Genomic DNA, 12011 nt, shown 5'->3' with positions numbered 1-12011 from the left:
AGCTTACCTTAGCGCGATCGATAACGTTCCTGAATGTATTAGGCACGAACGCACACAAAAAACCATGGGAAGTAATAAGGGCTTCAAGAGTCCTATTATCAAAGCCGCGGATATCGGACCAACAGAACCACGAGGGAAGACCATACGAAGTCGTGGTTTGGCTAAATTAAGCCAAATGGGCGCGCTCACCAGGTGTGTTCTTGGATATTTCTTGTGTCTGAGGCTGGGGCGCTTCCTCCGACTGCTGCTGGGCTTCGGTTTCTCCTTGCTCGGTGTTCCGTGATTCGACTTGTTGGCGGGCATGTCGTCGACTCCTATGATCTCTGGTCGGAGTTTGTGACGCGCGCGAGGACGCACCCCACTGGAATTGGCCGGAGGTGCTTATATTCGCGCCCCCGAGTGATCCGCGGTAAGGATCGAGCATGCGCAAATCTCCCTCCCTCCTACCGGCCTATGCCATCCCGTTACGTTCCCAGTTGTCCATTCTGACATCCGACGATACTGGCCGTAGTTGGCCTTTCAAAGCCAGTCAATTTGATGGACTTGACTACATCTTCTATTTCAATTATAGTGATAATTGTCGCTTGCTTGCAGATATATAATAATTAGCTTCAAAATTCAAACTCAAATTATTCAAGTTGCCCATTTTTTCTTTTATTCAGTAACTCAAAGAAAGTTGAGTTACTGAAACTCAAAGAAAAATTTCGCCAATACCTTCCATCACCTTTTTACTTAAATCTTATTCGATGTGATTAAAAATATGTTTGATAAAATCCATCAAAGATCTAAAAGCTTTTATAAATTACCATTGTAAATCTCACTGTTAATTTATAATGATAAATAAGCAATCGATAGATTATATGGGGTAACCAACACTTTAATGGATCAGAAATGTGCTTCTTTAAAAAAACTGAGATAAAAAAATGTATTTCAATGATTTACCAATCAAGATTAATTAACTTAAAAGCAATATCGAGTATCATAAATTAAATGATAAAAATGCTGTGTATAAAAATCTTCAAATAAATTGCTCATTTAATGTTGACAGATATTTATATGATTTATTAACTAATCAATTTTATTTGATATTGTTTCAATATTAAAGAGTTTGTTCAATCGTCAAGTTTTTAACATCAACTTTTATCAACAAGCTAAAACGTAAGGTAATCTACACATATTTATAATTATTGATATATTTAACACTACGTATTCAATAATAATAGTTTCAAATTTTGTAAAATTTGATCGTTCAATATGTTTATAATTACAGTGAGCAATTGAAAAAATATATATTAATAATGAAAATATTTAAAAAAAAAATGTTTAAAAAATATAAATCAAATATACTGTTTTTTTTAATTGGTATCATAAAATATAGAGATGGATCACGCATTGTTATATTTATAATAATATGTAAAAAAAGGTCTTTTATAAAAATGTTAATTACATGTAAAAAGAATTAGTTTTAATTATGAATGCAAACAACGTGCAAACAGTCTTAAATAATTATTGCTACCTTTTATACCATTGAAATAAAAATACAAAACATAAATGTCTATATTAGAAAAGGAAATATAAAATTTCAGATGGTCGAGGATACGCAAGCGTTTTATTGGAGCAGTTGGTTTCAGTAGAAAGTAACTTTATCAACGTGTTTTGGTATTTATAGTTAATTCATCGGGCTGTCGCGAGATGCTGACAAAGTCATGGCGCTTTTGTTGGCGCTCGCGCTCCGTCCTTTTACCGCAGACTGTAGTAATCTGTAATCGGCAACGGTTGGATGGATGGATGTTGTTGGTAGTTTTGGATTTAAACCTGTGAGCTCATTAGCTTGTGACGGCTATTGGCACGGCAGCGGATCGTGATAGAGAACGTGCGCGATATTTACAATATTACGAATTAAGCTATCGCAAAGAACGAGCAAGCAGCAGCCGGAGGTGCGGTGCCGCAATTAATTGCAAGTGTGTACGTTCACGTAGAACATTGAAGGTGGGACAGGCCCGAGGATAGAGGGCCCTTGCTGCCTGTAAGGCTCTTTTCCCGATCTCGAATGAGAAATCGAAGTAGCCACCCGTACGAATCGTCGTTGTGTGTCTCTAATTTGACCGCAGCTAACCGAGAACCAATGCGATGATCTGAGGATCGCGTAAGCACGAGCGCGCTCGCTCATCATGACCGTCGACTTCGCCGATTACTTTTGGGTAAGTGTCTGACACCGTGCCCATCCGACCTTTTTCCTTTTCGAGGTTAACTTTTCGAACCTTTACCCGCGCACTCTAATTTCTCTTTTATATTGGCAATTTTAAACGCTGTTGATGACTCTCAACCTCTTGCATTTTTACAATCCTAATTGGCCCTCATAATTCCGTGCCTTCACAAGCTATCTATCTCTCATTCCTCACTCCCTCCCAATAGCGCATACACACATATACGCATATGCGAACAGGGGGGGGGAGACACGATATACATTATGTATCTACTTCCTTTTTACATGCACTGTTTTATTCTATTGCTTCGTCATTTATGTAAGCCAATACTGTTCATGTCCTCTGTATTAACGATATTTTAATCAGATGGCTATAATCTTATTTTTTCATTTAATTTATCCACTTATTTCGTGATACTTGCAAATGAACTTTCAACAGCTGTCATTTCATATGACAGCTTTCTATTCTTAGTTATTTATTTACAAAATAAAACTAGAAAAATAAAAGTTCAGAGATAAAAAAGACAAAATAAAAGTGTTCAAAGACATTCAAAGCTATTGATTATCATAATTGAATGTAGTTAGGCATCAGCTTGATGTCTAATTGATGGTCGATTAGACAAGTAATAAGTAACAAGTATAAATTGGCTTTTAAATTACCATTATATCTGTAATAAAGGTTATATAATGGTAGGCTTACCGAACCTGAAAAGTCCAAAGTCAAATTGCTCTAATTATAGGATTATATTTAATATCTTTTATTTTAATATATATATATATATAATATTTTTTATTCTCTCTTAAATTTAATTTAATTGCATAGCACCTTTGTTATTACATATCATGAAAATGATATAATACCATGTTATTAATAGCACAATAAATCATGTCTTACATGTTAAGAATATTTTATTATTTTTAGGGCGAAAAGAATAATGGATTCGATGTATTATATCATAATATGAAACATGGAGTTGTGGCAAGCAAGGAGTTAACAGATTTTTTAAAAGATCGCTCTTTTATTGAAGAAAATAACTATAAACTTTTCAGTAAGGTTGCCAAACAGGCAAGCAATAGCAACAGTACTCAAGGAACATTTGCACCTGTGTGGGCTGCACTTAGAGGTGCAGCAGAAAAACTAGCTGGCTTACATTTGCAATTAACACAAAAAGTATCTGAACTTATTAAAGATGTATCTAAATATTCTGATGAACTTAATAAAAAACACAAAGTTGTATGTATTAGTTAATATTCTTCTTTAAATATCAATATTATTAAACTTAGTTGTGTTTATTTAGCTGCTTTGTATTATAAATAAAAAAATCAAGTAGTTATAAAAAATTATCAGTAGTATAATAAAAATAATTTTAATATATGTATGTCAATTTTACCACTTCTATGAATTGAAGGTATAGAGTTTTAAAAACTTAATAAATTTTAGTAATAAATAATAAAAATGCAATATATATTGACTTTATTAATGTTGCTGATTCCATTTTATATTTTTCATTATTCAAAGCATATTATTTTAATAAAAAATTACTAGAATAGGATTAAACATTTAAAAAATATTCAGTATAATTAATTCATATTCTAAAAAATAATTAAATAAATTACTTTAAATGGAAAAATATTTTTTATGATACTTATGTTTTCACATTTACTTTACTCATTGATGTTATCACACCATGGAGGCTTATCTGCATCCGCCCACTGTCAGATTACATTGTATTGATTCAATAATCATTCGACAGAAGTGATAATAAAATTTTTTCTATAGAAGCGTATGTTATAGTAATACAAGTTTTCATTTAGGTAAAAGAAGAAGAATCTTCAACATTAGAAGTTGTCCAAAGTATACAAAGTATCACAATAACTCTTCAAAAAACTAAGGATATATGCTTGCAAAGAGGACATGAATTAGAAAAGTTAAAAAAAGATAATGCAAGTCAAAGAGAGTTAGAAAAAGCTGAAATTAAATTTAAAAAAGCTCAAGATGATTATAAAACATTGATTGACAAATACACTACAATACGAAATGATTTTGAAACCAAGATGACACAAGCTTGCAGAGTAAAGAAAAAAATTTATATTTTTGAATTATCTGTTGTTTTTGAATAAACATAATTTTATTTTTGTATGTAGAGATTCCAAGATGTTGAGGAAACTCATTTAAAAAATATGAAAGAATTTTTGAATACATATGCAGATGTTCTTCAATCAAATCATGAACAAGTTGGACAAGTTCATATAGATTTCAAGCGACAATGCCTTGATATGACTGTGGACAAATTATTAGAACAGTTTGTTCAAAGTAAATACACAGGATTTGAAAAACCAGGTACACTTAGTTATATTCATATTTTTTTAATTTTTCATATTGATCAAATGGGACGATTAATATATTTTTAGGAGTTATTGAATATGAAGATATCTTAACATCTTTAGCTGAAATAACAAGTCAAACAAGTCAAGAAAAACACACTGATGCACAAAAAGAAATTTCAAAAGGAGCGAATGGAGAAACTGGTGTTGCGGGTAACTTACTGATGTTAAAAAAAAATCAAGTGATTAAAAGGGAGGGTTTTCTTACTGGCAGGGAAAAATCAAAGATACATGATAAAGAAAAGGAGAAGCGCAATGACAGAGATAATGAATATATTCAGGCTCAACAAACTAAAACCTCTCGTCGTACCACTTCATTGCTCAACCTATTCATGTCCAACTCCCAGGGTAGGTTTTATTTCAGTTGCATCGATTATCATTTGCAGCTACAAATTTTCGATTCTAATAATCATAAACAGTTTTCAAAAATCAGTTACTAATATGAATACATTATCATACATTCAAAACTTACAATTTTTATTTTATTTTTATCGAGGTTATATATGATATATTATTTTTAAGTTTACACTAAGAATGTTAACAATTTTAATTTTCAAAATTTTCATAAGACTATTGGCACGTTAATAGCACGTAAATACACATATACCATAATTATTTTACATTTCGATATGCTTATGTGTTTGTTACGTTGCTTTCGCGTTATTAATCTAATATTGGTGATGGTTGATTAAAACATATATGCAATGGTATTTAAGAATCATTAATTAAACATTTTTTCAAACCACAACAATTCATAAGATAACGAGAGTTTTTTGTCAAGATTTTTGAATATAACAAAGAAAATTTAAAAGAGATCGTGAGTAAGTTGATCGTGAAAAGAAAAGGGAAAGACAAAGGCAATGAGTGTTGTTTCAGAGAGGCAAAGACAAGCAGGCTCGGGTTCGGCTCCTGTCACTCCTCAGGAAAATTTGTCTCCTGCTGTTCCGACTCCCAGCATCTCCAGGAACCCTCTCAGAGGATCTAAATGTAACTGCTTACATGTTTCATTAGCTTCTAAACAAAAACAAAACCATAAGTGCTATCCTATTGTTCTCCTTTAGAACCATGCTTTTATTTCATTTTTTGTTTACATTGTTCATTTTGATAAACTTATACTTCTGATACTAACATGATCAATATTGTTTTATACGTATGCCTCTGATCTTTTAAAAATTCTCAATGTAATAATGCTTTAATAAAAACGATACAATTATTAGATATTATTTTTTTTTAAGAATGCAATTAGGATCAGCTATAATTTTAGAATTTTTTTTTAATTTATTCATTTATATTTATATTTATTTAAATATTTATTCGGTAAATTATGATTTTTTGAGAGCAGATATTTCGAATTCATATTAATAATAATTCTTATCCAATTTTGAAATTATAGAAATGACCTGCAATATTTCTAGATGTGTATAAAATTGAATTTTTGTTTTGATTTGCAGTGGTAGTGAATTTCTTAACACCGCCATTCTGTATTCTTTTAAATAATCGACGTATGTATCAATTACAAAATATTCATTAATAGATTCTTATCAATATATTTTCTAGCTATTTAGAATCATAGACTAGTTTATAGTTTATATTATGAAAACAAATTTTTTTAAGTCTCTTGTTTTTTTTATAAGATGAAAAATGTGATGCTTTTTTAAAGCAATGATTACTACAGATAATTTTTTATATATCTACTATAGTATCTTGGTATTTTGGCGCTTTGCATTTGCAAATTGTTTTTCTAACAATATAATAATATAGTGGGTTTTCATTGGGCGCTGTTTCGCAGTTATTTTTTTAATATACGTATATGTGTTATAGTAATCAATCATTATACATATTGTTTATAAAAAAATTTCATTTGTATAATTTATTTGATATTGTTTATTACATAAATTAATACTTGGAATGTACACACACATATGCGCGCGCGCGCATGCACGCACCCACACGTATATATTGAATAACATTTACTTTATGTACGTTAAACCTACTTAAAAGAAATCAATACAGCATTTTTTAAGTATATGTAAGTGTGCATAAAGTGAATATTAATATTACAAATTCAAAAAAGTTTTAAGAAAAGGATTGATTGCATTTAAGTTCAATTTTTGTTTGATGTTTTCTGTACAACTCCCTTAATACTTTATTGTAAAAGTCCTGAAACGCGCCGTCTTATATAATTCATCAAAATGATTGATATTAGTTGAAGGGAGCTGGACTCGAATAATGTTGATGCACAAGCAAAGAAGTGGCTACTGACGGAGCCTCAGGTGAGCCTTATTTATTGTTATAAAATCACTGCTGGAACGGGCTCATCCTTGATCCTTGTGTATTCATTTATTTTCCAAGTGCAGAGAGTCCAGCCGTAGTAGCGTAATGTGAGTCTTTCAACGTGATTTAAACTTTCGTTTTATAAATTTGGTACACACAAAACACATTTATCAGTCTTGCAAATGTAACATTGCATAATTAATGAGAAACTAAAAAGGGAAAATATTTAATAGAATCTGAAATTGTTAGAAAAACAATTTAGGCTTCAAAATTTTATTTGGTGGAGGTAGTGAGGTCTATTTCTTTTATATTTGACTATATTATATAGAGTGTTGGCAAGCTTTTTATACAATGTATTTTTCAAATATACTTGCTTTTTCATTTGCACTTTATTAATATTTAAATTATTATAATTATTATCATTTTCAATATTTATATTCAAATATCGTTTATTAGTCTTGCAAATGAAACTCGGAAACAGATAATTCAATTAGAAAAAATACAATGCTTATTGATCGTATACTACGATAATTGGAATAACAGTCACTAATTTCATAATAAAAAAAAAGATGCACAACTCTATTAATTAATTTCATTAATCATTTTTAAAGCCTCTGTTATAATTTATATGAATAACTTGATTCGCATTGCGCTAAAGTCCCTTCACTTGGAAAGTAAATTTAATATATTGTAAAATAGTAGCATTAGTAATATCTTTATTAAATGTATTTAAAGCAGTCTAAATGTTAGCTGCTTCGAGTGTGTATGAAAATGAGAAAAGTAATTTTTACTCTAATTTAAAATTATTGTTATAGATGTTTAAAAAAACTTACATATCAACTATCATATTTATAGGGTTTCTTCGAAGCAGGCGCGAAAAAAGGAAGGAGAAAAAAGCAAAGAAGAAGAAGGATTCGGTGGAAATAACCAACAATAAGGAAGACAAGTCTGACCTGTCAGTATTTTTATAGTTAACAGACCCAGTAATGTTGTGATTTTACTATTATGTTATGTCGCAATTTATTTAAGTGATACCATTGCTATTATTTTTATAAAGAACTAAATCTTTTTATGTTAAAAATTTTTTATATTTGTATATAGATCTAAAAGCATATAGATTTACAAATATTTTTACGTATTGATAACAGTATACATTAATTATTACATTACAGCTTTAAATATTATTAATAATTAATTAATAATTATTCACTCAATTTCAGTTTTTGTTTATTATTTTATGAGTTGATTCAATATTTAATTTTTATATTGTTTTTACATTAAAACTACATACTTTTTACATTCTTAAACTAAGCATTATAATTAGACACTGAGACTGCTGAAATATTAAGAATTATTTCAAGTTACTAATATTATTTTGCTTTACTTTAAAATCTTATACAGAGAGGATAAAGATCAAGATAGTAGAAAATCGGAGACTCCGACGCCCGAAGTAGACGAAGATGGATTTTGTATTAAACCAAAATCAGACCCTTGGGAAAATGAAAAAGGATTTTATTCAAGTTCAGATACTGATTCTGAAGATGATAGAGAAAGAAAGATACGCGTAGAGATTAAACCTTTAAGTAATGGAGGTGCACCAATGAGTGCAAGTGTTGATGAATTAAGAGCTACAGTTGAGAATCTTTCTTTATCTCCTGCTCCAATGGTAAACGTATTTTTAATATTATATATTAAATTTTATGTTTAAATTTGGTAATATTTAAAATATCACTATTTTATATATAGGGAAGAAGAGGATCGAGTACAGATACTGATCATCATATCAAGAGATCACAATCTGTTTCTCAACAATTGGGTGTTAAACCAAGTTCAGATTTGTTGAACTTATTTAACCCAAGTAATACACCATCTAGTGCTTCAACTCCAACAGGTAGCCATCCATATGCTCCACTTCAGAGTCCTCCAGGACTTTCTTCGTCTCCAATTCCAACGATGCTTCCTCCACCTCAATCAGCACCACCGCACCCGCGATTTCCAGGTAAATTTATTAGTTACTTCCTAATAACTACTTTAGTTCTTATAAGAAAGTAAGTTCAGGAAAATATAATATAATTATAAGATTAAAATTTTACATATTTATAGAGGGAGATTTGTTTTCTGAGCTGAATGATGTGACACCAGCTTTACCTCCGAAACAATCAGCAACGCCAACAGGATCAATCATAATACCGCGCCCTCCATCAAGAAGAGGAGACGCTATAAGAGGTAGAATGTCTCCGGCAACGATATCGAGAGCAGACAGTGTCGCTAGTCTAGAATTTCGCACAGCTGGTGTTGGCGTTGGTTCATCTAGAGGTTTGTTTAATTGATATTTTTAATGCACAATATAATTTCTAATATTTTGCTTATATAACAACATTGTATCGTAGGTCCCTCCCCACTAACTATTGGCTTAGCTGATACAATACCATTAGCAGTAGCCTTTCACGAAATCATTCATTCATATTTTCGAGGTAGTGATGAGACTCGCTGTCAAGTTAAATTATGTGGTGATATGATGTTATCTTTTCCTGCTGGCATTGTTGCCGTCTTGGCGAATAATCCGAATCCAGCCAAACTTTCGTTTCGACTTCGAAACAGTAACAGGCTAGAAAAATTGATTCCAAATAGTCAGTTAATCAGCATGTAAGTGCTTTATAAAAAATGGTTTTTTTGTTCTATGAAATTATATAAATTAAAAAAAATATATTTTCTTTTATAATTAATATGAATATTTGCAGGTTTTCAATTATGATATTAAAAGAAGTTAATTAGTCAATTATTTTATTATTTTTTAAAGTTTATATTATAATAATGTATTTTCATCTTACGGTCTTTTTTTATAACTTAAACAGGGACGTAACTCAAGTAACGACTGATAGTACACTTTTTGAATTTAATATGAGTGCCTTAACTGCATTATTGCGACGACAAGCTGATCAGAATCCGGTCGCTTCGTATTTTAACGTAGATATTCTAAAGTACCAAATCAAGATAAAAGAGGGTGCAGGCTCTTGTCCTTTTCAAATAGTCGCTTATTGGAAATGCAATCCATCTCATACTGACCTGAAGGTATCGTATTAATTATCATAAATAATGATTCTGATGCTAAAGTAAACAAAAATAATATTTCTTAACGTTATAGTAATTAATTTAATATTACAGGTTGACTATAAATATAATAGTCGAGCAATGGGATCACCCACCCCACTATTAAATGTACAAGTTTCAGTACCTATAGACGGTGGTTTTAAGACTGTTCAGAGTAAACCTAATGCACAATGGTTGCCAGATACAAATCGCCTTCTTTGGAAATTTACTGAGCTTTCGCAACATACGGAAGGAGCTGGTATTGGGTCACTTAAAGCCCGCGTTGAACTTTCTCGAGGTCCAGGTAGTCAAGGAACCATTTTCACACAATTCAACTGTGAGGGGACTACTTTATCTGGTGTTGAGTTCGATTTAGCTGGCCCTGGCTATCGAGTGAGTTTGATTAAAAAAAGATACGTATCTGGTAAGTATTTTACTGATCTATTTAACCAAAAGCTTTATTCAGTCGTTCATTATTAATGAAAACGAACGTATCTATTTTTAAAATAAAAATAAAAAATTATTAAATGATTAATCATTTATTTGATTTTATAATTAATATCATATCAAATGTTCTTATTTTTTTAATAATTTTTTTCATTTTTAATTGTATCTTCAATTTTCTTTATTTACCAAATTTCTTATTTTTTGATAAATGATGAGATACATACTAGAATAAGTGGCAAGGTAGTTTAAAATTAAGTTAAAAATTAGCAACTTTGAATAAGTAATATGATAAATTAATATAGTGATGAAATTACATGACTTACTTACATAGTTACATGGATAGATGAAATATCTGAATAAATTTGGAAAATAAATTTTTAAAAGTAGTTATTAATCTAAAGTTAGGAAGAATGTTTGTCTTTGCATAATGATTAAGGAAGCCATCAGGTAAAACAGATTGTAGAATGATATTTTTGGATGGATCTATAAATAGAAATTTATGTGAAATTGTATAAAATTCTAGAATCAGTTATTATCAAAAAGATAGAAGTCTATTTAAGATAAAGGCCAAAATCTTGAGATTACATTTCAATAGGTGCATAATACACCTTATAGATGAAAGTTTTTGTGTACTGAAATAAGAAAACAATTATAGAAATATATAAAGTAATCGATTTAATATCGATTTAATTATTTGGTAGTATTTTTAACAAATTTTAATAAAGAAAAATTTCTGATTTCATTAATATGGAATGTATATAAATGGCCATATTCTATATAAAGTATAAATATAGATATAATTATTTATAGTTAAAAAAAATGAAAAATTTCCAAATTTAGATAAACAGTAAATTTCGATAAATCCAACTATAATAAAAATTTATATTCAATGCACACACTTCCTTCAAGCATATCTATTCTGTAAGCAAATAAGTTCTTAACCGAGTTTTCTTTGAAGTAAAAATTCTATTTATGAACGTATAGTATTTATACGTATAAATTTAATTACATATAAATATAATATGTTTTCTTTTCTGTATTATGGAGATATATTCATATATTATTTACCATTAATCTAACAATTTCTTAATATTATTTGTTTTTAATATAATTTTTGTATAATAAATATTTTATATATAGTAATACAACATTTTTAGTGCACACAAATTAAATTAAAAAAAAAAATTGAATTCTTTTTCTTATTGATTTAACTAAATTTAATATTTTATATATATATCATAAAATATTAAAGTAAGATTGACTTGAAGAGTGGACAGAGAAAAGATCAAATAATTAATAATATTAATTAAAAAGTTTTTTTTTTTGCCACAGGAAAATATCTTTGCGATGGTGATGTCGATTTGCGAACTCGTTATGCCGCTCCGCCGACAAATGTTGAATAACTTCAGTCTAATTCCAAGCAGACTTGTACATAATCTTACATATTAAAATTCATTTATTATTACAAAAGATTTGTAATTGACTCTGCCACGTCCACAAAAATTTCTTTTTATAAAATTTAGAAATAATTGTTTATAGATATTTTTGAAGAGATATGCTTCATAAGGTTTTTTTATATTCAAAGAATAAATTTTCTTTTCAACTAAAT

General features: G+C 29.5%; 1 protein-coding gene across 3 annotated transcripts; it reads left to right on the top strand.

The window, feature by feature from the left end:
• The first annotated feature begins 1761 nt into the window (after positions 1–1761).
• Positions 1762–11920, top strand: LOC105366427 (FCH domain only protein 2). 3 transcript variants are annotated; one of them, XM_011504875.1, is made up of 14 exons: positions 1762–2201; positions 3129–3440; positions 4022–4279; positions 4352–4547; positions 4619–4939; positions 5468–5578; positions 7721–7820; positions 8267–8531; positions 8612–8864; positions 8969–9181; positions 9256–9511; positions 9721–9937; positions 10031–10379; positions 11735–11920. In XM_011504875.1, the coding sequence occupies exons 1-14, from the start codon at positions 2172–2174 to the stop codon at positions 11803–11805; spliced, it is 2952 nt and encodes a 983-aa protein (XP_011503177.1). In that variant the 5' UTR covers positions 1762–2171; the 3' UTR covers positions 11806–11920. The 3 variants fall into 3 exon arrangements, with proteins under 3 accessions (XP_011503177.1, XP_011503179.1, XP_011503178.1); XM_011504877.1 differs by lacking the exon at positions 5468–5578 and having other exon boundaries at positions 4619–4744; XM_011504876.1 differs by lacking the exon at positions 5468–5578.
• The last annotated feature ends 91 nt before the right edge of the window (positions 11921–12011 follow it).

The sequence above is a fragment of the Ceratosolen solmsi genome, unplaced genomic scaffold (assembly GCF_000503995.2).
Source record: "Ceratosolen solmsi marchali unplaced genomic scaffold, CerSol_1.0 scaffold4, whole genome shotgun sequence".
NCBI classification, from domain to species: domain Eukaryota; kingdom Metazoa; phylum Arthropoda; class Insecta; order Hymenoptera; family Agaonidae; genus Ceratosolen; species Ceratosolen solmsi.
The sequence above is the reverse complement of the archived record's forward strand: the minus strand, read 5'-3'. Positions and strand labels throughout refer to the sequence as shown.